This window comes from Electrophorus electricus, chromosome 11 (genome assembly GCF_013358815.1).
Source record: "Electrophorus electricus isolate fEleEle1 chromosome 11, fEleEle1.pri, whole genome shotgun sequence".
Taxonomy (NCBI): Eukaryota; Metazoa; Chordata; class Actinopteri; order Gymnotiformes; family Gymnotidae; genus Electrophorus; species Electrophorus electricus.
In genome coordinates, this window is record NC_049545.1 from 10381559 (window position 1) to 10408570 (window position 27012).

The 27012-nt window shown below is 40.0% G+C and overlaps 2 protein-coding genes across 4 annotated transcripts; one reads left to right on the plus strand and one right to left on the minus strand.

The window, feature by feature from the left end:
- Positions 1 to 542: 542 nt before the first annotated feature.
- On the minus strand, positions 543 to 13844 carry alms1 (ALMS1 centrosome and basal body associated protein). 3 transcript variants are annotated; one of them, XM_035531433.1, is made up of 19 exons: positions 13816 to 13844; positions 12327 to 12514; positions 11396 to 11567; positions 11184 to 11298; positions 9039 to 11085; positions 8758 to 8917; positions 6697 to 7680; positions 6486 to 6604; positions 5070 to 6012; positions 4824 to 4943; positions 4097 to 4222; positions 3087 to 4000; positions 2697 to 2817; positions 2205 to 2423; positions 1853 to 2109; positions 1521 to 1680; positions 1327 to 1390; positions 902 to 1001; positions 543 to 795 (listed from the first exon to the last, which is right to left on the minus strand). In XM_035531433.1, exons 2-19 carry the CDS (start codon positions 12369 to 12371, stop codon positions 751 to 753), a joined length of 6711 nt encoding a protein of 2236 aa, XP_035387326.1. In that variant the 5' UTR covers positions 12372 to 12514; positions 13816 to 13844; the 3' UTR covers positions 543 to 750. The 3 variants fall into 3 exon arrangements, with proteins under 3 accessions (XP_035387326.1, XP_026879313.2, XP_026879311.2); XM_027023512.2 differs by lacking the exon at positions 13816 to 13844 and having other exon boundaries at positions 3087 to 3892; positions 12327 to 12829; XM_027023510.2 differs by lacking the exon at positions 13816 to 13844 and having other exon boundaries at positions 12327 to 12828.
- On the plus strand, positions 13271 to 25123 carry si:dkey-33c12.4 (uncharacterized protein LOC560112 homolog). Its single transcript, XM_035531434.1, has 18 exons — positions 13271 to 13411; positions 13849 to 13892; positions 17789 to 17858; positions 19252 to 19430; positions 19518 to 19601; positions 19717 to 19785; positions 19967 to 20107; positions 20229 to 20384; positions 20866 to 20935; positions 21013 to 21103; positions 21612 to 21753; positions 21866 to 21970; positions 22328 to 22418; positions 22517 to 22667; positions 22768 to 22842; positions 23214 to 23316; positions 24053 to 24156; positions 24280 to 25123. The coding sequence occupies exons 1-18, from the start codon at positions 13378 to 13380 to the stop codon at positions 24392 to 24394; spliced, it is 1824 nt and encodes a 607-aa protein (XP_035387327.1). The 5' UTR covers positions 13271 to 13377; the 3' UTR covers positions 24395 to 25123.
- The last annotated feature ends 1889 nt before the right edge of the window (positions 25124 to 27012 follow it).

Sequence of the window (27012 nt, forward strand, 5' to 3'; positions counted from 1 at the left end):
AAGAATATTATAGTCATCATTCAGAGTAGTTTAGGGGGCTTCTCTTCCAATGCTTGGGATCAAAATGTAAAAATTATGCCCTGGAATTATGTCCTAAGGAAGTCTATGCAAGGTCAGTTTTTGGCACCACATATAACTCCAAAATAAACCATTTTATATTGCTCCGATTGCTAAATAAAATGTTCATGTTTTCAATACTTGAGTGTTCCTTTACATTTATATTAATAAAATTATCAGACAATAATTTCTAGCAGATTCTCTCAATAGCAAACACTAGAGGTAAAGAGACAAAATGTTACCCAGGGGACTTCCTGTAACTTTTAATATTTGCCTGAGAGAGCTACCGAGTGCAGACAAATGCCTGAGAAGAGTAATCAATATTTAGGTATATCAGGGATATGGCAAGACTCTAGATTTAAATGTGGAATACTCTTTCAAAAATCCCAAGATACACTGCACACTGTATAATGCACAATCAAATCAACAAACTTACCACTTCTTTTGATAGGGACAAAAAACAACAAAACCCAACAGCTGCCAAAGATTGTTTTATTTAAAAGAAACAAACATTACAAGAAAAAAAAACTATTGTAAAACTATTATAAATTAATTTTGTCCTTACATGTAACATCACATCTCCAGAGTGGTATCAGTGCTCACATTGATCAAATTAATTCATTATATCATAATAAGGCTGTAGAGATTAAAAGCAACTTTGCCATTTAAGACACAGGTTGATATATTCTGAGGTTACTGCCAAGGTGCTCTTCTTCCCAGCACATGGTTGGTAACTTTCTGTAGGAGAAAACATAATAAAGCATGAGCTTTATGAGTAACATCACAAAAATGTGTGAAATGTATAAGTATTGTGAGTGTGTGTATTTAAAAAATAAATAAACACCTTGTTAAAGAGCTGGGCATTGAGGCGGTATGTGCGATATTCTGCTTTCCTGCTCTCTTCCTCTCTCCTCTTTCGAACTTCTGGGAGTTGGGCATAAATCCTGAAGGGTAACATACTCAGATAAGAGTTTGCCCTCATTTTCCCCCTTCTTTCTTTGTCCACTTTTACTCCAGTTAACTATATCTGACCTAACAGAATGCACACCACATAGACACGTTTCCCTCAGAACACTTCTCTCTCTGTGTCTGTATCCCCCCCCACACCTACCTCCTGATTCTATCTTTTCTCCAAGTGTGTGCCTTCTCCTCTACCCCACTGAGCACAAGGATAAGCCACAGGACAGCAGGTACAGTAAACAATGCATCATGTTCACACAGTGTGGAAAATAACCAAAGCTAAAGGAGTAGTAACAATTCTGAGCTTACCGCTTGGATCTCTGCACCATCTCCCTCACTGGAATGACTCGCTTACTGGGAAGAGTAGCTGGAACTGAAGAGGGAAGCAAGAATCTCCTGAGATGATTACTCACATGCAGAAAAGCATTAACCAGGTGAACATGTGACAAATGGCAGAGTGATGTGCGAGATCCCCTCTGTTAAGGGAAGGAGTCCACACCAACCTGCTGTGGGGAGCTGGGTGGGAGCAGGGTGATTGAAGAGCTCATCTCTCTCTTGGTTGAAGAGAGCCTGCATCTTCCTCTCCTCCACCACTAGGCACAACCTCTTCATCCGCTCTCGAGAACGGGACACAAACTCCGGCCGATGCAACTCCAGTGCTTCCTGCACATAAAGGCTACTTTTATTACGTGGCAAGAAAAAATTAAAAGACTTTTGCCACATAACATTTGCCACAAAACACATGCTGTAGAATATGGTACATCCACTCATGAACCACCAGAAAAAACACCACAAGCCAATGTACATATTCACATATAAGCAAACCTGCGCCCACCTGCAGAGAGAGAGGGACCAGGGCAGAAGGCTTGCTACTGTTGGTTTCTGCAAGGGCTTTGGGCTCAGGGGGCTTCTCTTGCTCCACTTGAATGTGCCTCTCTCTGAGTGGGTCCCTCAGTGGATCTTTCCAGGGATGGGTCCTGCTGTAGGGCTCGAACCAGGCAGGGCCTGCAGGCCACAAAACCTTGGCCTGGGGCTCATTCTCCTTCTGCGATGCCCGCTTCAGCTCGCTAGCAGATACAAACCACGAGACCCCTGACAAACACAGAGGAAAAACAGCAGTAGGGTGTCAGCAGGAGTGAGAACCATGATGCAGGAATCCAATATTTAACTCACCTGCACAAACTAACCGTTTGGATAGCGGATCTGGTTGCTCTTGTTGTGGCCCTCTCTCTTCAGCATGGTGTGTGGCTGAATTGGGACGGTGTTAGATACTGCGGGTCCAGGGATACTGGCCTGCTGCTCTGGAAGAGGAACCCTGGTCTCTCTGCCACTGCCTGGGGAGGGGAAGGTAGTGCCCACATCCCGTGTGTGTCTGCGGGTGCCATTTACCACAATTTCCAGGTCGCCTGAGAAACAGAAAGTACAGCTCCTTAATACAAAGAAAAAGCTTTTTATATTAAATAACACATCAAGTGCCAGAACTTTGCTGAGGAAACATTTAAGTAAATGGGACTGATTGCAACTGTGTGTGTCCAGTGTTTAAAAATGTAATAAAACCACATAACAGCTTTGGTAAAACATTCTATTGTATCCATCTTATGCCTGTCTCATCTCAGCCCTCTCATCCCAAGTCTTGAGAAACACTGCAATATTCCTTTAGGAGAAATTCTTTAACTGACCTGCTTGTATTCCTTTGCTGACCAGTTTGACCTTTGACCTCTTGGCACTAAAGCTGCGTGTGGTGCCTCTTTGAGAGTGGAGTATACGAGTTTTTGAAGATGATAAAGGACCAGATGAGGCCTGAGGGAAATGACAAGCACACAATTGAACACGTACACAACAGCGGCCTAGAGCAAAGAAGAAAACTGTCATGTTTGGAGGCAACTTAATCATACAATATTTAAATCAGACATTCCTTCCACAAAAGCACTACATTCCTAACAGGTCTCTAAATGAAGTTGTAGTGAAAAACTAATACCACAGGAAAGACAGGTCTCAGTTGCCAAAATAGCTTGGACTTTCAAGAAACTTTCTGGCCTGACATGTACATTTCTAGTATGCTGCTTTACCGTGGAATCATCTGTGCTGATGATCTCTGTGGCGGCAGAGAGGGGATGTTCCGAGATGCCAGAGCCGAGCTCTCGTTTCTGCTTATTGATGGTGTTGTAAAGTCTGAGCAGGCTGCTACTGGTCTGACCTCTAGTGACCTCTGATGCTCCACTGCTAACCCTGTGCGGTCCGAAAGCTCTGAGCAAACGCTGTGTGTTGATGGTGGATTGGCTGCTGGTTGTCTCCGCAGACACACTGGTAGACTCGTCTCTCTCTGCAGGACACCGATAAGCATTCTCTTGCCCGTCCTCCTCTATTGTGTGATTGGTCCTGGAAGGCTCATCCTCACATGACGTTTTTGGAAGTACTCTCCCTTTACTTCTCTCTTCCTCTTCCCCTCTCCTGGTAGCCTCTTGTCCTTTTGTCTGCCTCAGCTCCTGTACCCTCCTACTGCTCTTGCTTCTCTCCTCCTGGCCACAAGCCTCTTTGACCGTCATGCGTAATGGGGAGGAGCTGTGCAGGAGGCGGGACAAGCGCTCCAGTCTCTCCAGTAGCGACACTTCTCCCTTATTAGCAGGCCAATCCTCCTGCAGGCTCGACCGCAAACTGAAACGATGCCACAACTGGTCAAGAGAGCTGCCAATCTCCACTACACAGTCTTGAGTCTTCACTCCCTGCTCCTCCTCCCTGACAGACATAGGGAGTGTATCTGCTGCCAAGTTCTGCATTTGTCCCATAAGGCTACGGTGGTGAAGGTCATCTGTGCTGTAGTCAGCCTCCATGTGCAAGGGAACAAACTCTTCCTCCTCTGCACAAACCATGGCCCCTTGGTTCATGTCAAAACCAACAGAGGTAGTATGAACAGTAACAGTGTTGCTTTCATTACAAGCTGAAGTCTTAGAGATACAAAGGCCTCTTCCAGGGCTAGTGGATTCTGTCCAAGAGAGGGGGGTTAAAATCCGTTCATTCATTTCATTAAAGATACATGCTAACTCAAATGTATAATTCCACAAACAGACCACCTTCTCACCTCTTTTCATTTTGACCCTCTTGCTGTAAATTCCTTCTTTATGCTTTGGTGTAATGTTCCTGTCCTCGATCTCTCTTGAGCCAAGTACCTCGGCGGTGAAGCGAGGAGGCACAGCGTCATCGGACCCTATAGAAAAAAACAGTTAGGAGGAGAGAGCAACACTAAACGGAAAGCAGAGCCCAAAACAACACATGCCAGTGACAGTACATCCCCATACGGTTTAGACTGTAATGTATTCTTGGGTTCATCTTTCTCAGACAAATGCAACTATGAATAATGCAGGAGTGCAAGGGGAGGGGTCAAAGAGTGTGTGAGTGAGAATGAAAGCCAGAGAATGCAAGAGAACAAAGAACAAAAGACAAAACCGAATAAGTAAGGATTTGTGTACTATTTTCCTCATGCTATCCAAAGCATAGAATACTACCACAATTACCGGAGCATTAGTTGTAAAAATTGAAGTGTCACTCTGCAGTACTAAAATTAAACATTTTAAAAAGCACACGTAGCTGGTTTGTACATGGAATGCACACAGCACAAGCCTGGCCATTGTGGTAGGTTACAACAATGGTCTGTGCCTGGCTTCAAACCTTTGACTTCTAAGTGGCAAAGATGTGCTTTGAACACCAGCCCAAAAAGCCAACTCTCTGACTTGGCAACCAGAACACAAACTCAAAGTTCCTCAGAATATTCTGTTTAAACAATGAGGAGGTATTGCTCTTTGTTGTACCTGGGTGGGAACTCTCAATGCTGGTATCAGAGCGAAAATGAGAGAGCTCTGCGTCGGTCTGTGGCATGTAGAAAAGCTCCGAACTTCCTTGAGGTTTATATGGTAACAGGGTTGGAACTGCTACAGGAAGTACACAAAAAGCAGGGCATTACTACAAAAATTCACCTGAGCAACTGACAGGAAATACAGAAACAGATAGAAAAGAACTACAGCAATGATGTGAGTTCTTAAAATGTTGCTGCTTACGTGCTGCGTGAACAGACAGAAGTCTCTCTGGCCCAGCCAGTCTTGTGTGGGGAGTAAAGGTCTGTCGGTATCTGGAGCTGATCTGGGAATAGCTGCTAACAGTTCCTGTGGTCGTGCCCTGGCCTGTATTTGATCCTTTATTTGAGCTGATCTCACTAGGCACTGAGGCATACTCTTCTGCACAGGTTCCAGAGCTTCTCAAGGTGTCCTGACTGCACATTCTGTCTGTCTGATTTATGCGTGTGTCAGTCTGCAGCTCATTGCATGCATCCACAGCATGTAACTGAGGTCTTTGGCTGGTGCTTTGCTGTGGTTTAGGTGAAATGGTCAGGTGGATGTGGGAAATGTGAGGTGGATCAGAAGGAACTGAACTGAACACCAAACTTGGTGGCATCTCTTGCCTGCTGGGGACATCTTTAAGAGCCACCTCTTGAATTGCTGATGGATCAGTCCTCTTAGTCTCATGATGTTTGTCTTCACTATTCCTCTTCTTGTCCTCAACCATTATCCCCTTCCTTTCCATCTCTGTTCCTCCGTTACCAACAAGGCCCTGCTCTCTACCCTCATTGGCAGCTGATCTCAGGGCTGTGTGCGTGGGGCTGCAGCTGCGCTCCTGCTCTGAGACAGTGCCTGCGAGGTCATCGTGCACATGCAGACAATGGGTTTCATGTTGGGGGGAGGGTGTTTGTCGAATAGTTGCTATAGTGATGGAAGTGTGTGGCGCGGGGCCAGTGATGCCCTCCCTGAGGGCGATCTGACGGACCCTGGCTTCCAGGCCGTCCTGCAAGGCTATGGGTGGCTCAACAGTGGAGTCCAGCGGGATCCGATTAGCTCTCCATAGCTGCTCAGAGAGTTGTGTCTCCACACTGCGCATTGCTGCAGAGCCCACCACAGGCTGAGGGAGAACGCTGGACTGGGAACTGCCTTCAGAGTCTGAGCTCCACTGAGTGAGAGAGAGAGAGAGAGAGAGAGAGAGAGAGAGAGAGAGAGAGAGAGAGAGAGAGAGAGAGAGAGAGAGAGAGAGAGAGAGAGAGAGAGAGAGAGAGAGAGAGAGAGAGAGAGAGAGAGAGAGAGAGAGAGAGAGAGAGAGAGAGAGGATTGTGTAAGTTTGTTTCAGACAGAAGGACGTCAGTGGGAATGCAGACAAAGAGGTAGGAACACTGCAGTTAACTGCTCTTCTGTACAAGAGAATATCACTCTGACACACAATCATTGCATACACAGTTTTACCTTTGACTATCAGGACTGTCCACAAAGCAGTCTGCCAGCATCCAAGAGGAAAAAAAAAATCTCTCTGATTACCTATTTATGCAAATGCTAAAGAAACAAACTACTTCCGGAATTTCTTCTCAGTTGAAGAAAAATACTTTTTTCTTCTATCATTGGTTTTTTCCTTGTCTGAAGATCATATTGTACCTTGGTGTGCTTAGTGTAGAGCAGAAGTTCTCTTTTGATCTCATCAATTCTCTTTCTATCTTCTGCATTAAGCTTTATGGCTTCACACTTTTGACCAGACGCCTTCATGAAGATCCACTCTGTAAAAAAATTGTTATTTACTAATTTCATTCATTTTTTTCACAGAATGGCTTGGCTGTGTATTGCTCATTGTAATGATCAAAAGTGTTACCTCTAGCACGGCTTTCCTCTGGGTCAGAGGTACTTGGCCGGCTGGTAATCACAGACACCGGTGACTCACTCTGTAGAAGCTTAGCCACCTTGGCAGCCATTGAACCTTCACTGCTGCCATCACTCAAAACACCAAGCTCCACCTCTGTTGGGCTGTGGGTGGGGCTATTCTCAGGTGAGTTAACCCCAGAACTCTGTGCACTCTCCTGACTATGCAGGTGATCCTCTGATGCTGCAGGGGAATTCCCCTGCACGAGTGTCAGGGTCAATGGGCCCATCTTGTCTGGGTCTGCCGCACTGCAGCCCTCAGGCTCTGCCCTTCTTGGGGCCACACGAAGGTCACGTGACTTATGATTTTCCTGTGTGTTCTGAGAGGGCATGGAAGGCTCTGTGGTTATATGATCAGTCTGACTGGACAGCTGAAGAAGTCCAAAGGAGGATGAGGAGCTTTCCTTCAAAGCAGAGTCTGAGGAAGAGCGAGCCAGCAGCAAGGAGACCTTTCCACCAACTGACAAAGAGGAGTCATCATAGAACAACTGTGTATTCTGCCTAAGTGACAGGAAGGAGGCATCACTCTCTGAGAAACTGTGTGATCCAGGTGAGGAAGCCAGTGAAGAGTGACCAGACACCAGGTTCCCTGCATGCCTAAGCAAATGCCTAATCTCCTGTAGGGTCCTAGAACCTACCAAAGATGAGTTGCTTTCTTTGACTTCCAACAAGGCCTCATGAGGCAGTACACTCACTGAGCTTAGCTGGCCATAACTGCCTTCCCGCTGGGGTGTGTCAGATTCATGAGAAACACTGAATGGACATGTTGGAGTTTGATGTTCAGGTGGAGTGTGTGCCTGAGAACGAACCATCCTGACACTCCCCTGACTAGCAGGTCGGTCTGGTTTCTGAACCGCAAGCCTCTGTGTTAAAGAACCACTGGAATCTGTAGAGAGCATACTAGAACTAGAGAAAGTCTCCTTCTGAGGACTGTCACCTGTATAGAACAGCAGCAGAACAAGAAGTAATTATAGAAAAAGACATCAGAACACATGAGAAAATACTTTAACCATAAACACACTGCCCACACTGTATTTTACAAAGTCATACAACTAAAGCACAAAGGCAGTCACCATGTATTCAAGACTACATTTTCCTGCCTATGATGTTAAATAATGGCTGCACATGATAATACATTTTGACAACAAAAAACATTTGAAAAAAAGGGAGAGGACACCACTTACCACAGTGCTGGGAATTATTTAATTACACCTGAATGAGTTGTTTGTAAAATAATTATTTGTAAAACCATAACTGAATGTTTTACATTTAATAACTCATTTATACAAAATGTCTCATCATTTTCATTTTGATTTTTCTTCGTTAAAAGTACACACGGCTACTAACATGCTGCATCCAAAGATTTAACCACTTGCCTTAGGCTAAACAGCCCATTTCCATTGAATCATGCAGCACATGTTCAAGAAGCAATCAGTCTAATACATTCAACACATCTAACTACTTGTTTTTGCATGTGTGAGTGTTGCTCAAGTGGGACTATTGAAAAGATACTGGAGATTGGAATTTGTTCCATTTCTCATTTTACTGGACTTTTCCATTTCAAGTTATTTAGTATTATCTATTCAAAGATTAATTTAAAAAGTTTTTAATTTACAATTTTTACAATCTTTATATTGTATACAGCTCAAAGCACTTCTTTATGTTCTAATATTAAACATTGTGTTCATTTAAGGTGAGACATGAGTAAGAGTTGCTTTGTTGTAAATATTCACAATACAAATATGAAATTTATGGTAACTGAACATCAGGCCCAAATATGGATTATTGGGAGTCCTTGATTACTAATAATCATCAGCAGCCCTGGGAAAAAACAAACAAACAAAAAAACCAACATTGACCCCTACACCAGGATAAAAAATTACACTTAGGACAGAGCAGCTCACAGCCCACAAAATTGAACTAAATCACTAAACTCATGGGTCTCCTAAGAAAAAACATTTTGATTAAAGGCAACTTATAGCTATGTAAGGACACGTCATAATGGATTGTTTACCTTCAGATGGTTGTGCGCTCTTGGTGGATGTTCCTACTGAGCCTTTGATTGTACACAAATCAGTAGGAGAAAACTCAGGTTCTCTGATGGGTCCACGAAGAGCAAATGGATTTAGGATTGTTGAAGGAGACTGATCAATCCCCAAGTTATGAAGGTATAGCTACAGAATAATAAACTGTCATCAAATTGAAACTCATAAAATCTAAATTTTTTTAAAGTCAAATACATCCTTTAAAAAAAGTTAAAGGTCAAGGCTTTGCAATCTCGGTTTTTAAACTTACAGGAATCCTGTCGTCGATGTTCAGCTCAAATGCTTGTGGTGGGGAGCTAGGTCTGGAAGTCCAATAGGGGGCATAGTTGTCCACTTCTAGACTGACGACAGAAGAAGCTGCATCCACTGACGCCCCCAAATTCTGCTCACAATGGTAACTGCCCCGAGAGCTAGAAAGTGTGCTGCTCATGTTAGGGTTTGGGGACAAGTTGCTGAATGTATCTGGACCGAAAAAAGGAGAGGGCTTTACAGGGCCTGCTGCCGACCCGTAAGACAGGCTCAGTTCACTTGCTCCGCCTGTGAGCCGTGCCAGTTCTGCCCCAGCTGAGCCCAAACCTGGAGAGATGTCGTTGGAGTGTGCCAGCTGAAATGGTAGATTGTGCTGAGCTCCATCCTGCTGGATGGAAGTGACAACTGTGCTCAGAGAAGAGTGGGAGAAGACAAGTGGAGAAGCTGAAGCAGGTCCCGCACCTCCTCCTGCCTCCACCACATCTCCACACCTAGATGAGCCGACACCTGTCTGAGAGTCCTCAGTACTGATGTTGGATGCTGACACTGTCTCACTCTGATACTGGGCACTTTGTTGTGCCAAAATACAGCTTTGTGCTTCAGACACAGCGTTCTGCACTTTCTTCTGAGGACGTATACCGTCAAACCCCTGCGAGGCCACATGATCATAATGATCATGACCAGCCTTCCAAGCATCAACTTTCTGAACGTAGCTGAGGCTGGGAAGAGAACACACTCTTCCTACAGACTGCATAGACATCTGATTTTTAAGCTCCCCGTCAGAGGCTGGTGGGAGAGTGTCTAAGGTGTGTGGATAAGGAGGTATTCGCTCACAGGAAGAGGAGGGTTCATCTAGTTCAGTGGAAGGGGCTTCTTGGTCACATGGCACCTCACGATTAAAGGGGAGGATGTGAGACTTTGTGTGGGCCTGCAATGCGTCCAAGGAACCTCCAGGAAGAGTTTTACGGTCTGTGGTGCTCAGGTTCAGTACTAGCATCTGGCTCGGTTTGGCGCTACCGTTTGAACTAAGTGCTGACATGGCTGCACTAGCCATAGTGTCCTGATAGGAATATACAGGAGAGAGTGGGGTCAGGGCTGGTGTTGATCTTGCAGTGAACACCGCAGGTGTGGACTGAGATACAGGTTGAGAAGTTAAAAAGGAGCCATCTGCTGCTGTCTGACTACCAGGGCTCCACCGTGGTCTCTGAAGCCCTGCTGCACACACAACACCTCCACTGGCTGGAGTATCGTACAGTGCATTTGGAATGTCTGTTTTCCCAGTTTGGTTTCTATTGCCCATTGTAGAGACAGTACCATCACTGTGGCTGTAAGACTGGAGCACTCTTTGAGTAGGGTCAAAAATGTGATCTGGATGCATGCTCGAGGAGTGTACAGTAATGTTTGACATGACAGATGTATGAGGGGAAGATGACATGGTAACTCTCCCTACAGTGTTTATCTGAGACGACTGACCTTGTGGCTGCACTCTACTCCCAGCCGGTCTGGACTGCTGTTCTTCCACCCAGGCATTGTTAGAAGCTTGTTTATTGGTAAGGACATAATTTTCAGACTGACATTGGGGGGAAATTAGTTGGTTTAATACAGCTCCAGTCTGACTAAGAGCAGTTTCAGAGGCAGAAGAGACTGTAGTACTGCCGGCTATACCAACATCCTTTTCTCCAGCAAGCTCCAGCAAGGAGCAAGCAGGAGCACCACCACTTAAAGTGCACACAGCAGTCTCTCCTCTATCCAAATCAGCATCCATGTGCTCCTCTCGCTCCATCTGCCTCTCACTCTTGTTTTCCAGTCCACTCCCCGGTTCATCATGAACCTGTGCTACCTGGTAATGGCTTTCAGGTGACAGGCTGTGCTGTGAAAGTGAGCAGCAGCTATCATAATCCTTTGAAATGACAGCAGTCTCTCCTAAAGGATGCTGGGATAGCGAGGCCTGTTCATGGGATGTGTTTGGTAAGCCAGACTCTCCATCTACATGCATGTGTGACAATTGAGGACACCTCTCAGAAGCGATGGACAGATCAGGAGACCCCCTTAGCACAAACACAACAAAAAGTATACATTATATTCTAATATACTCAAAAGAACAAAAACTATATATGAATTTTAGTTATTCCACTGACTATAGTACCTCAGGGGAACAAATTCTGAATCTGTCTGATGAAGGAGAGAGGACTCAGAAAATATGAAGGGCTTCCCCTGGGGAAACAGCGTCAGTGTCGGTGATAAACGGCTGTCCTGAAACTCTGCCAAGATGAAGAACAAATACCTCAAAATAATTATTTAGAAGCTTTTGATGATAATGTAATTTTTGTTATTGATAATGGTTAGATATGTGTTTACCTAGCTGTAAAGATTCAAATCCATCAGCTACCAGCTGAGTGCTTGAGTGTCTTTCAGGGCTATGTGCCCCCATATGTGGACAAGCAGCCTCAGACAAGGTTGGCAGGTGTCCCAGTGACCCTAGAAAGTAACTAGAAGACTGCTCAGGTAGCTGGTCCCATGACTCCACCACCTACAACCAAAAACATCCAAAAAAAAAAAATCCATCTTCCATCATTAAAGACAGGCTGGTATGTAGCTGATCAACAATAGCTAGCATACCTAGGTAGCTAGCTATATAGACCATAGTGATCCGTTATACAGTTCATGCTTGCTGGTGATTAATCAGAACGCTCACCATGAACAACAGTGACTAGTCAATTTGATCTGAGTATACAAAGGAAATGGCTAACTATGACTTAGGCTGATTTAAAAACTGCTGTAAAACGTTACAGAGATTTTACCATTTTTAATCCAATGCCCATACTAATGAAAAGTAGTTTAACTTTACAGTTATAGAGCCTGATAGTTACCATAGCTAACCTATCTGGCTAATCAATTAACCTTTAGGACCGGACTGATTAATTTGCAATACACCATCATCGCTTCTGCCGCTTATGTAGCTAGCTAACGCTAGCAAGTAACATTTTCCAAAAACGAATTTAGTTGCAAAATCAGCTAGTAAACACTGGCCAATAACAGCTCTCTGACACGTTTTTACTATCTATATTATCTAGCAAACACTTGTTTACTAGCTATCGTAGCTAAGTTCTCATCTTGGGGTCGCACTTGCTGCTAGGTTACATAACGCTAGATATCCATTCTAGTTATTTAAATAACCATCTGTTGCTGGTTAGTTAGCTAGTTATCCAGGTGTCAGGGCAACACAACTTCTCTAAACTACTCAATAAATAATGACGTATTGTATTGTATTGTATTAAGACGCACTCACTCGGTTAACACTGGCTGCATCTTCACCTTGCACTGGGAGCTCCATTGTTATTTCTCTTGCTAGCTAGCTAGCAGCACTAGCTACTAGCTAGTCATGGTTTCTATGAGAATAATATTTTTCCACGCTTGCGCAAATGTTGCTGGAGAAAAAGTCCCGGTTTCACGGAGATCGGTGTAGAATCCGTGATACTGAAATATTTAATACAACGATCTACATAAGGTTATATTAAAGTTTACCGTCTCATAATGGATCTGGGTGTCGAGGGAATAGCGGAACAAAAATAAGTCTGTTTGTCCAGTCAGATAGCTGCATATTTTCCCGCGACTTCACGCGGTAAATTCAAACGTAGAAAGAATGACGAGGGCAATACCTTCACAGTAGTACAAGTCAAAATAAATAAATAATCAAAGGATTTGTTTGTGGACAGTGCGAGAATACAGTTTGGTGTGATTTATAAAGCGGTCTTGTTAAAACTAACAATGGCTGAAAACTAGTTAATATATTTAAACTGGCGATTAGTCTAGTAACCGTTAACTATTATTGCGTATTTATGTTGACTTTTCTATCCTCATAAACTAATGTTTGAACACACGACTTAGCTGGCATCATGTTGAAATTAAATATTAAAATATATAAATACGTATATGCCAGGAAAATGCTGTTATATTAAAGGGAACAAGGCAAAAACCTGGGTTCAATTGTGGGCCTGTTTTTAACATGCCTTGGCTTGAAGAGCATGATGTGTGCAGAGGTGTTGAGTCAGTAAGAAATGTAAAGAAATAGTGGTGTGTTTCCCGAGCAGTCCAGAAGAGTACTGGGTAGTAACACGATAACGGGAAAATGATCGCGTGGATTGTGTATCTTGGTTTCGATGCAGTGAAAATATGTACAGCGTCTTTTAGATGAAGGCGCATGCGTACGGTTTTCTGTTCAAATATGAAAAGGAAACGTGCGCTGGACTCAGATAATGTAAACGTTAGGAAGGATTGAGTTAGACTCTAGCTAGCTAATACTAATATATATTATATATATACACACATAAAAAATATTAATGAGAATGTCTAAAAGACATGTATTCGAACCGGGTACGTATCTGTGTTTTCGTCGACAGATTACGTTATATGAGTTTTTCCAAACTTTAGCTAGGTTAGCTAGCTATTAGCGTACTAAATACGTAGTTAATTAGGTTAACGCTAGCTAGCTAGAATTTTGGAATTATTTCAAGACTGGCCGCGGTATAAATCTAAATGCAGTATTAAACTGTCATGATAATCGGAACTAGGTTTTTCCTTTCCCTTGCGATTTACGCGTGATCAATAGGCTAGCTACATTTGATAGCTAGCTAGCTAACTAAAGATAGGGTTAGCGATATGTGAAGCTAAACGTCTAGCTAGACGCCAGCTAACTAATAACGTTATCAAGTTTTGAAGGCTAACGTTAGACATCAACGACACAAAAACTTATTTTTGTTAACTATAGGGTTTCTTACATGTTTGAAAAAATATTTCCTGTTTGTCCTCAGATTACTTCCGTATGCGTGAAAACCAACGACTCATCCAGAAACACGTAAGTATGCCTTGATTAAAGCAGATTTGATCACGTTGTCTATTCTGTGCGAGGGAAACATCTGTTAATATCATACTCATTTACACACGAAATATTTAGCAATTTAGTTAAACAAAATACATATAAGGTGTGTGTGTGTGTTAGAAATTATCTAAATACTTATTTTATGTCTATGGGGGATAGTTGTATATGGCTTCATGACCAGGTCATGAGTAGAGAAGAGCTTGTTTACTACGGAAAAAAACTACATGTAAGCCCTGAAAGGAAAAATCTTGATTGAGGTAAACATACATAGGAAAGCCCCAATACATGTTTAAGAATGAGTCAGTCTATCTTGCATAACAGTCTTACCAAATAACAGTATAAGGTCAAGTTTGACTGTAATTTCAGAGGTGCTTACTGTTTGGGTATGACATGCACTGAGCGCTTTGGGGAAAGTGCTCAGTGCATGTCATACCCAAATAGTAAGCATCTCTGAAATATTATAATATGCTTCATGCTATGGGGTTTCAAAATGGACTCTGTGGGAAATGTGCTCATATTAATTTATTTACTATCCTATTGAGGTAATAAAATGTTTTTAAGCAAGAGAGTTAAAGTACTGAGTTAAATATTAGCCTGTATTCTCATAAAGTGACCTGTGACCCAAGTGTAGTGGTCTTTGAAGGTCTCTATAGGGGGGAACCAGGTGCAGAGTGATACAGAAGAGTATTTGAAGGCATAAAGATTTATCCATTTAAATGGAATCTTTAATAATGCATCTGTGGGTATATGAGGGCACAGTGCAGAGAGCTTCAAGGCCATTGAGCAGGAGTAAAGCGATTTATTCTGGTTTATTCCTGTATCAGGTGCCAGGTGGTACAGGAAACAATCTTTATCAATTGTAGTAGGGCAAAAAGGGTATAGCTTTCATTGGAATATAATAGTGTCAAACTTCAGTTGACATAATGAAAATTTTGGACATAATGCTGTTAACTTCAAAGATTGGAATGCACCTAAAAACCATAAAAATTGGAGTGCCTTTGTGTGACTCAGACATTGTCCAGAGGGTGCCTCTAATGCATGTGATCTTTAACTTGAAATAAAGAACATGACCTGCTTTTCTCTCCAGCTAATTATTGTGCCTGCATCTCTTTTTTTTTTTAGTTTTTCTAACTTTTAAGATGGCAAACTGGGGAATTTAGCAACTCCATTATATATATTGAAATATGAAGTATGAAATCCCCCCCCTCCCCCCCTTTAGTTAACAAATGGGTGTAATACATTGGTTTATAATGTTTGTTAGAAACATTTGGAGTACTCATTCTGTATCTTGTTCCTAGATCTTCCTAAGTTCAAGACTGTTTACTCAATACACACTAAACAGAAATAAAGATGCAGACTCTGGAATTAATTTAAGAGCATAGCTGGTCCTGTCTTAATTCTGAGCTTAATGTTACAAATGAGGCATTGTCTGGAGAATGTCTAACAGTCTCAGGTGGGCACACTTTTTATACATTTTCTTCAAGGACACTTACATAACCATTTTTATTTTTTCATAATACTTGTCCAGGTTCCACTATTGTGTCCAAACCATACATTATTCAGTGTATGCAAATTGATAGACAATCCTTTTCCAACCAGTTCTTGGTACCATTATGTTCAACCTGAACTACTTCTATTTTTAAAAAGGCAATCCGGTTCCATATTCTATGCCCATATTGGTTCTTCCGGTGATGTCCATATTGTTTCTTCCGGTACTTGGCCAGGATGTCCCGTCCTTGAACCCAGGCTCCCCCCTCAACCCAAGCCCCTAGAGGCCAGTCAAAGAGGCCTACTGAGGATTTACGCTGAAGCCTACAGAGGCCTTTCCTGCATGAAACTGGTTTATTCCAGACCATCCTTAATTTTCTGCTTACAATATCATTTTATTACCTCAATCTCTCTACTTTGATCACATGCCTTTGTTCAGTACATATGATGAAGGGGGTTATTGCATTAGGAGACAGTTTTAAATAAATAAATAAATAAATAGCTAAATAAATCAATAAATAAAAGGAAGAACAAAAAAGGACTGGTGGTGGACGGATTTATGATTGGTTTGTGAGGGCAAAGAGAGGGGTTTTATGAAGAATGCTACATGTGAACCTAGAAGGGTTAGGGTTAGAATTTATCTGGATCATCTAGATAGAACTCATTCAATATAAGTATAAATATACATACCAGAAAGTCCCAAGACATGTTTAAGTTTGTATTGGGGTACAGCCCTATCATTGTACCTACTTTTATGCTCATACCCATATGAAAGATGATGATATCTGAATTAACAAAGAAAGCTAAGAAGACATATTAATCCAATTATTGTACTCACTTATTAACCAGTTATATAGTTTATGGTAACACGGTTATGTATAAGTAGTTGAATTCTGGTTGTAACCTCGAAGATACTTGGTGCTTAGGGCATTCACTGTGTATTCGTATGAAGTGGCCATACAGAATGACTACTCAGTGAACGTATTTGCCTTGGCTCACTTGTTTGTTTACAGGAAACCAGTTTTGAGTATTGTTTTTCCACGACAACTGTCGTTCATAAATTTGTCTATATGCTGTTTTAATAATTTCTATTTCATTCAAGATTAAAAATGTAGACTTGAGAATTATGTTGTACGTATATCCCCAGTTAGCTGATTTCAAAGTTATAATTTCAGATGTCAAAGATGCAGACTCAAGAATTAGTTAAAGAGAACAGTAGATCCAGTTGTTTATTGCAAGTTGATGATTACAAGCGATTACATAATTTGCGCATCTTTTTACATATTGACCTTTGAAGTTTCCACCATTATGTCCAAATCATGCGTTATTACCATTATGCAGAACGATATTCAATACTTATGCCAGTTAGAGTTTGGTACCATTAAATCCAAACTAGGGCATTCTCTCTTCTTTTTTTTAAAGTATGATCTCATATGGCCTTCTACTATTGATAACAATATTTCTTGTACAACCTGGTATCCGTTGCTAGGTCAAACCAGAATAATCTGTTTTGCTCCTGCTCAGTGGGCTTGAAGCTCTCTATACCATGACCTTAAGATACCCACAGAAACATTTATAAATCTCCATGCTTTCAAACACAGTCTTGCACCACTCTGTACCTGTTACAGTGACCCTCAAAGCCCACTATAATAAGATCACAGACTGCCTTATGAAAATATAGAATAATATTTGGCTTACCCCAAAACAGTTTATTGTCTCAATTAGTTGAAGAAAATAGCTGGTCCCATTCTTTATTGCAGATCGTGTTAACAAGCATTATTGTCTGACAATCACACACACAAAAAAAACACATTTTTATACAGTTTTCAGGAGTAATAATGTAATAGCCCCACCTTCTTTTACATACTAGTGTTTCAAATCTCCACCATTATATCCGACTCATACTGATATTCAATACCTACACCAGTTGGAGCTTACATTCCAAGAGAAGACTTCTCTTTTGTAAAAAATGACTTCATCATACATCTGCAAGATAGGGTTGTATTTCTTTACTATTCTGTACCTGGTGGAGAGGTAATGTGCCTTACAATGGTCTGCAGAGGCTTTCCCAGAATCCTTTGCAGAGACCTCTACAGAGGCTTCTGCTTTGTACACAGATCATTTTATAAGGATACAGATTCTCTATGATCCTTTGTTTTATGTTGTTAATTTTTTTTCCTGTAAACACTCTATTACCTTACAACTCCCAAATTTATGGTAATTAAAATCAAATTAAGTTTTTGTTGTAATATATAATTATACAATGCTTTTTCCTCACTGATACTGTTTTGTTTTCTTAATGTTAACCTGATTTGTACGTCAGATTTAGCCCACTAATGTAATCTTCATGTAAGTTTTGTCTTTAATAATGCACTCTTTTATAGGATGCAATGGTTGACTTCATCAGTGGGCGAATGACAGGATGCAATCTAGGGCTATTGGATGCCCTGAGCAGTAAGATTTTCCTTTCTTTTTCTCTTTTATTACCACAATTTGTAATTTTCATGCATTTTAACCCATTGATGTCGTCATATACTAAAAGAGAGTTCTGAATCTTATCTTTGTACATATTTGTAGAGTTGTTCTGATATGTGTCTTGAACAGGTTTACTGATATGAAAATTCTGGAGTATTGAATGGGTGTGGGGTTATTTATATCTCTAGAGGTGTTGATGTTTAGAAAGGCAATGGGACTCTCAGATACTAGCAGTTAAGATGTTGTGCTTCTAATGGGTTATACCACTCCAATATTGCAGAACATTTCTAGGTGAATATGTGAAAAACAAAGTGATTGTATTCTGGCACCGGTTTTGAAATGCACTTGCTTGTGGAAACTGGCTGCATGGTCATTGCAGGGTTACTGGTAGGGAGTGTGTCGTTCCTAAATCCCCGTCAGCTAGTCTTAAGGTTAAACATTCAAATATAAAATGAAGACGTAGACTTCATAATTAGTTAAAGAGAATAGCTGGTCCTGTCCTTTATTGCAGGTTAACAGTAACAAACATTATTGAGGCACCCTCTGGGGAATGTCTAACAATCAAACAAAGAACCCACATTTTTATACATTTGTCAAAAGTGATCATGTATTCACCCCACCTTTTTTACATACTAGTGTTTGCATTCGCCACCATTACATCCAAACCATACATTAGTCAACATATGCAAACTGATATTCAACACCCACACCAGTTGGAACACGTTACCACCGCATTCCAAGAAAAGACTTCTCTTAACCTTGTCTTAAAGAAGATTGTTTTTCTATACAGTCCTAAGCATGGTGGAGAGGTGATATATCTTACCCCGAGGTCCACAAAAGCCTTCCCAGGATCCTTTGCTGAAGCCTGCATAGGCCTCTACAGAGGCCTCTGCCCTGTACGCAAATAATTCTGAAAGAACACAGAATCTCTATACTCCTTTTATGTTTTATCTTATTAATATGTCTAATGCAATGTTAGGCATATTTTCCCTGTAAACACACTTTTTATAACCTCAAGTGTTTGTTATAATGATCATGAGTACCTGTATTGTACCTTGGAGGATGGAGGATAGACCCCTACATTGGACAGATATTAGTATATTGGCTTTAATTTGTGCTTTTTTGGTAGAGGGTAGCAAAAGTGTAAAACTTTAGAAGTAGGAGCACAGGGCAGTTTGAAGGGTTGCAATCACTTTTACATTTTACAACCTGTAATTGGCAATATGCTCCTGTCATAAGTTTTGCAACTGTTATCCAGAAGGGTGAAAATTCACACTGAGTAGGAGATTTTTATTTCTAAACCAAGGATAGCATTTTATTGCATATTGGTCTGAAGGTTTTCATTCTTCAAAATTAAATGTTTGTGTTTTAGGTCTAGATAACTACCCAACTGAATTCGTAGAATATGTGGATTGGTCTGATGATGATGACGAATATCCAAGACAAAACAATAGATACTGTGGTTTTGCTCCACACTTCCTGAATAGTGGGTTTCCAAAACCGCTGCCTGGACTGCCTTGCTTTAAAACAACCAAACGCATAACACCAGAGGTTAGTTTGGCATTGGTGCAATTCCCTTATCATAACTGTGTAGCCCTTAAAAGGCAGTTACATATTAAATGTTTTGCATACTTTTAGGAGGCTGCCAAAAATGCTAAAGAACTGATAGATGAAGAGGAAAAACTGAAGAAAAAATCAGAGAAGAAAAAACAGAAGAAGATGGTAGTGTCAAGTTTTATACATGACACTGCATATACAATGAACCCCTGAATTCCAGAACTGAAGTGGTTTTTTGTTGTTGGGTTTTGTTTTTTTGTTTTTTTGTTTTGGCACTCAGAGGCAACGGGAGAGACGTCAGAGGGAGAAGTTAGAAAAGGAAAATGCAGATAAAACTGGAAACAAACAGGTAACTTAATGTGTATGGTCCATAACAATCTAATAAACAACACAACTTCTATTTAACACCCGTTTTATTTAAGCACTACAAGGTATTTGGTTTTAAAAGCATGACAATGAGTTAATACTGCAACTGTGGGAGCCATTACAAAATATAGCTTTTAGATGTTTGTCTCATGTTTTTTTAATAGGTTAATCCTACTCCTGTGAAATCTAAACCTGCAGAAAGAGAGTGTGAAAATGAGATTAAGTCAAATAACAGTACAGTTGTGAGCAGCGACAGCAATGATGAAGATGAAGATGATCAAGAGAATGTAGCTGATGAACGAGAGGTTTGCTTTTGTTCTAAGTATTGAATCATTAGGTGTAAATCCATTTTTGTTTATTTGCTTTTTCTGTTTTGTATATACTTGTGAAGCTTATGATGAGAACAATGCAACATGTGTGTTTCAGGAGCTGGATCTAAACAGTTGCTTTGTGACAAATGCAGCTGCCATTGCCAAACGCAAACTCAAGCAGAAACCCACATTTGAGAGGAAGGACAAAAAAGCTGAGAACGCCAAACAACAAACAGGACAACAGAAAAGTGCAGTGCAGCCTCATAATAAGGTCTGCAAAATAAACCAGGGAGGTGTACAATGACCATGTAGGCCTGGATTCCTGGACACTGATTTAGGCATAGTCTTGGAGTATATGTAATTCCATTGGTGATTCATCATTGGAGGTCCTATTAAAAATATGAGACTAATCTTAGTCTGAATGTGGCCGATAAAGGTCAATATGTGCTGTTGTCAGGGCAACTGTTTTGGACTTATTTTGGACTTTTCAAGTGGTCAGAGGCTTCCCTCCTAGTTTTTGTAGTGAATGAATTGTCACCTGATTTCATCAGATCAGGCCAAACATTGCAGGAGTCTTACCTTCTTTTCTTTTTCAGTGGAAAACATCCTTTATATGAATTGTAATTTGGTGAAATGCTTAAAATTTGTAAAACAACATATTAAAATTCCTTGCTGGAATTGATAATAGATATCGTCCTCGTTAAAAGACTAGGAAAACTGAATTAGTGTCTGTATTATTTCTCAAACCACAGAAGGAGGTGGAGGAGGAGGGGTCTGAGGAGGCAGGAAATGATTTTGTAACAAAGAGCATGGAGCTGGCAGGTGTGTATTTCACCTTAATGTTCTGGATTAGGGGCTAGATGTGCAATAATTACTGGTAATCATCTTTTTTCTTGCAGTGATGGGTAATGCATATGCTGACAGTGGAAATTTTAATATGGCTGTGAAGTATTTTACTGAGGCTATAAAACACAATCCTAAAGAGCATAAGTAAGTGTTTTTTGGATTCTATTCCATTGGGTCTTGAGTCGCTGTGGCCCTGAGCTTTTGGTTATCGCAAAAGTTTATTACAGTAAAGGCTCAGGTGTCTTCCATGTACCTTAGGCATCACAGGGGCATGCTGAAACACACATTTTAATGCTCTCGTCTTTTGCCTGGTACATTTTGAACCACATGACCTAAAGTGTCTTTGTTTATCCTGACCTACACTCATGGAGATGAACGCGATGATCAGATGTGCAAAGTAGAAGGTCACTCACTACAGCAAAAGGAAGACTACAAAAAAATGCACTTTATTATATGCTAATCTGCAGCAGTTTTAACATTATTGAGTGCAGCACAGTACAACCAATCTATACTGTATACAATATACATTATATGCCTTACACTTACATTTTTTACATTATCTGTTAGGGACAGTTTATGACGAAAGAGCTGTTCAGTGTCATCTCCACAAACTAGTTCACATAAACTGTGCTTTGGGGTGTGTTCTTGACAGGTTTTTTGGGAATCGCTCCTTCTGTTATGAGAGGATGCAACAGTATGAGAAGGCTTTAACAGATGCTGTTGTTGCTGTTCAGTTGAACTCTACATTTATTAAAGGACTCTTTAGGAAAGGCAAAGCATTGGTTGGACTTAAGGTACTGTTAATGTGCCAGTTGTAACCTCTGTCACTGAAGAAAATTTGTACATAAAAACATACATTTTGATTTTTCTGCAGACATCACAAATGTTTCTCTTTTCCTCTCTTAGAGGTATAATGAGGCTTGTCTGACCTATAAGGAAATTTTAAAGTTGAACAGCTCTTGTACAGAGGCAGCTCAGGAACTGATGTTGGCACAAATAATGTGGTTAATGGTAAGACTGTGTTTTTTGTAATTAGGTAGTGCACAGTATGATGGGTCTTCACATTATAGAAGACATCTAACTTAAATAAAGTGCATATACATCTAAAAAAACATCAAGATTTTTAAAAAGGTGCTTCCGTGGTACACAGATGGTCCACACCTCTGTGCAGGCCTATTGAATGTCTCTTTTTAAAATTATATATATATATATATATATATATATATATATATATATATATATATATATATATATATATATATATATATATATATACACACACACATACACACACATACACACATACACATTCCCAGGATCACTGTTTTGCATGTCTTTAAAATGCTTGTTATTCTGTGTTATCTACAGGACATGGGCTTCTCTCGAGAGCAGAGTTCAAATGCTTTGATCATACATGGAACTGTAGAAAAAGCTTTAGAAGCACTCTCAGGGATGGAGGGTAAAGCAACGCCTGCTTACACTCAGAGGTCTTCCTGAATCAGCCTGGCTCATACTTCAGCCGTGCCTTCACTTTTTATGTCCTGTCTTTTTCTATAGGTAGTATAGCAGCTGCCCCTATGCACTGTGAAGAGCATGATGAAGAGGAATGGGTAAAGCTAGAGAAAAATCCTCAATCTCATAAAGTCCCACTCAGAGCAGTCCCTCAGAACCAGCCTAGATCCAGCTCTGTGGTCACGCCATCATCTTCGTAAGAATTTGCTCAATCTAATATGTTCATGCATGTATAAAATTATCCTTTCTGTATGTACATGGGCTCTAAGATGCATATGTCTGTGTTCTCCTACTAGAGGGTTGTTTCCCATCTGGGTTGGGAATCTAGTACCTGGCATAACAAATTCAATGATCACTGAGCTCTTTAGAAGGTGCGTTAGCTTTCTCAGTCTTTGTTTCTGTGCTTTCTTAAGCAACTAGTTTTATTGATTGATAATAACTTGGCATTACAAATGTTTTAAAAGATGAAGTGGTTTTAAATTCTGAACCTGATAAATCATCAGTCTATACAATTTGTATTTTCTAAATTCACATAAAAGAGAGGTCTGTTTCTGCTTTTGTGGTCCCTCTAAAAGTGCAGTTATTTTAGTGCACTTAACTATCTGAATAATCTACAAAACATTATAAAAGAGTCTGAGAATGGTAAAAGATGTATGTGAAACATCCTTATGATTCTGTAAGATAGTCTGTCAAATGATGTTTAAAATATTTGAGTGTGTGTGCATTTTGTAATTAAACACAGAATTGGACCAGTCTGCCATGTAAAAGTACTGTCAGAAAAACACTGTGCTTTTGTCAACTACACAAACAAAGAAGACTCTGCTAAAGCAATCCGAGACATGCATGTAAGTGTGTAGTTGTGTGTTTGCTTGATCATATTTGATTATGAAGCACTACTATATAATATATGACATCTGGCAGACATGGCGATGAGGAAAGTTTTATGGTGCAGACATAATGGGTTTACAAAATGTCTTTAAAAGCCTTAGCTTTTTAAAATTATTTATTAATTTTTTATACAATACTACTCAATGAAAAACGTTCTGTTTAAGCAATAATGAGAATTCCTTGGTGGAGAAAAAAGTATAAGTGCAAGAGAAATAGAATGGAAACAGAATACAGTTTACATATACATATAGCTGTTTATAGTACACATATATGCAGTAAGCATTTTACAAATAGAACTTTATTGATCAGGAGGAAATTTTATGCAGAGAAAAAAGTTAGAATAGTAAAGAAAAATTTAAAGCTATATTTTAAGCAATTTTAATTTTGTTTCATGCATTGATATTCCAATTAGTGATATTTCATTAAATGTTTTGATTGTTTTATACTTTTGATCCAAAAGATATCATTTTGTTGCAAGTGAAGAGCACATCTCCCCCACAATAATGATGCTTAACCATATGTACTGTGAGTGTATCTTGTTAAACTCTGCATCCTGCAGGTCATTTTATATTGACAAGATTTCAACTACTGACAGATGCTTGTCCCTAGTATGGTGCAGAGGATCATGATGTGAGTGTACAGGGTATATTTCTGTGTGCTTCAAGTGACTGTACATATGCTTGTGGATTGTAGGGTTACACTTTTGCAGGGACTTGTCTTGTGGTGCGTTACCCTGACAGAATCCACCCACATCTTGGAGTATCTACAACTGCATCAACTAATACAGGGAAGGTTAGGTGAGTATATTGTGATCAGTTGTGCATGGTCTAGAATTCAGTGAATCTTGTGTAAGTAGGCTTTGTTGAATGAATGTGCTATTAAAATGTAAAATATCTTTAAAAATGTACTTTGTTGTGCAGTAAACTGCCTGAGGAGTGCCAATTCTGGAGGACAGCAGGCTGTATTAAGAATAATCGTTGCTCCTACAGACATGTACCAGAACACAAGGGCATTGACCAACCAAAGGCTAAATGATAGTAGGTCTTCCAAGTGCTTGCTGAGAGATGGATGTTAATTCATATTTCACAGTACAAAAAAAAAATTAATTATAATCTCCAACTCGCACAGAGCAAAAAAAATTAATGAGTGAATACAAAACCAATGTCATACATAAAACTAAGAGGCGGGGATGACTAGTTGCTGGGATATTCAGAAGTCTTTTAGTATATTTTTTCTGTAACTCTGCAATTATTTATAATCTTACAAGCTTACTGTACTTACAATCACTATATTTGAAAATTAATCAGATGCGTTGTCTGTGGTTAGAGCTGAATGTTCTTAATTTCAGGTTCACTGTAAACTAATTGCATTGAGAAAAGTGCGGCATAATGGCAGAATTCAAAACTCAAACTTATTTGGTCTGTTTGTCCTTTACATTTAAAAGCTGCATTAAAGGCAGGCTCACTGCAAATGTTTGTGGGGGGGGTGTTGTTTTTGTTTTTGTTTTTTAACAAGTTTTGTGTTGTTGGTTGTCTTTCTATAAAGAGATGTTTTTAAATTGCATTTTGACTTGGTCCAAATTAGGTTCTGTTGCAACTGTTTTTATCCCAGCACAAACATGTCTATTATGCTAATTTATTTACAGATTTATAATAATAATAATAATAATAATAATAATAATAATAATGTTTTTGTAGGGTGAGGAACAACAGTCTCATTATGGACAAATGTTTTTTAGAAAGTCTAATAAACATATTAACTATTGGTTGTGTGTGTGGTTTTTCCCTCAGATTTAATGACCTGTGTACCATACACACCTGTTAGAATATTGACCTATGGTTACACAAAACACCTAATGTCTTGTTCATATTCTATTGTAATTTTTGTAATATATTGCACTGCAATTGTATTGTTTATTGTACTGTAATATATCGTAATGCCAAAGCACAAGGAAAATGCCAATGCTTATACTTGGTTTACATGTATTTTGCCCCAGCTTTGTTCATTGCATGGAGCTTGTGGTCTGTTGAAAGTATGTGGATCTGATGGATTAGACTTGATTGTAGTTTCTAATAGCTAGGATGGAAATGGTATAGATGGAACAGTTCTAACATGGAGGTGCGTATTACTGTTACGTCGAGTCCCTGGGGTGCAAGTCCGAGTCAAGACTCGAGTCACTGTGAGCACAGGTCAAATCTCAGGTGCTCTTTAGGAAAAATATTGTTTTGTCTCATTTATGAGCTTGCGAACGTGCAACAGTACATGAAAACCAAATGTTACATTTACGCTGGTCTGCAAAATAACGATAGCTAACAAGAAAAAGGCTTGTATAATGGAACAGCTAAAAGCGGCTTAATATGATCTGAAGCTCACTATATGATGTATTCATTAGCTATTGGTCTAGAATACCTTTTTAAAATACTAGCCACAGCCTAGCTAGCTAGTATGCTTGGTATTTATACAACATTTCGGTGCAATTTGAAATGTATTTCACGTCAGCGCGAAAGCCGAGAGGTGAAAAAAAATAATATGCATGACAGTCTCGGAACCGACAACCAATTGCTCGCACGAGATCGCACAGATAGCAAAGAAACGTTGAATCAACGTTGACTCACCGTTGTCCAGTTGAATGTTGAATTCTGGCATTGATTCAGCGCTAAAGTGCACATACTGCTACAACGTGTATTTATAGGTGAATTTGAACTCTTAACTGTCCAGTGTAGCTCTGCCTGTTTTGGAGACACCCTGTTGTAATCTAAAAAGCTTACATCTTTTACATATCTCTTTTGAGTTGTCTCAGGTGTACTGATATACAGAATGATAAGCCATTTTCCAACAACGCAGTACTCTAGTACAATGGAACACTTAACAAATCTTAGAAACACCTTAGAATCTGTAAGCCACCAGTTCCATACACAAGTGCAAGCCATCCTCTTGCCTTCATCAGTGGTCAGTTTCTGATCACAGGCCTACTAATGGCGGCTTATTTTGGGGGTTGTGGAACAACCCAACAGTGCACTGTTGTGTAAAAAACCCGCAACACTGATGCGACTAATAAACATCCATTAGCTTAACGCCGACAACCATGCTACTACCCTGCCAGATTTAACGCTGTGTTGAGAATTGTTCCCTGCCCAAACTGAGCATGTCAGCAGATTACTAAAGTCTGTAGTTCCATGTTGAACATAGGTCAGTCAGTTCTATAAGATAAAAATAAAATAATAGCCAGTGAATGTATGCACAAGGAATGTGTTTTACAATAAACTGCCAGGTGAGTGTAGGTACGAGGTTGTGTTTATAATGAATGGGCATTTGAGTGAATATTATATAAAGGTGGAATCAGATTACATTCAGTACAGGCTGAGAATGATTTTAAACAAAAAGCTTTCACCAGAATCAATTCCTCTCCTGAGTAGCAGTAGATTAATGGATGGTTAAGTGTCCTCTATGAGCTGTGTAATCTTATTTGGCTACTTGTGCTGTGATGATATTCATAGGTGCCAGATTTTCATATTGGTGTGGTGGTAGAGTACTTTATCTGTATTGCTTACTACATAAATAATGTCACTAAATACTTTAATTAAACATTTAGTAGGTGGTGGGCAACTCATTTAAAAATACTTTATAGCATGTTTTGTATAGTGTAAGATTTG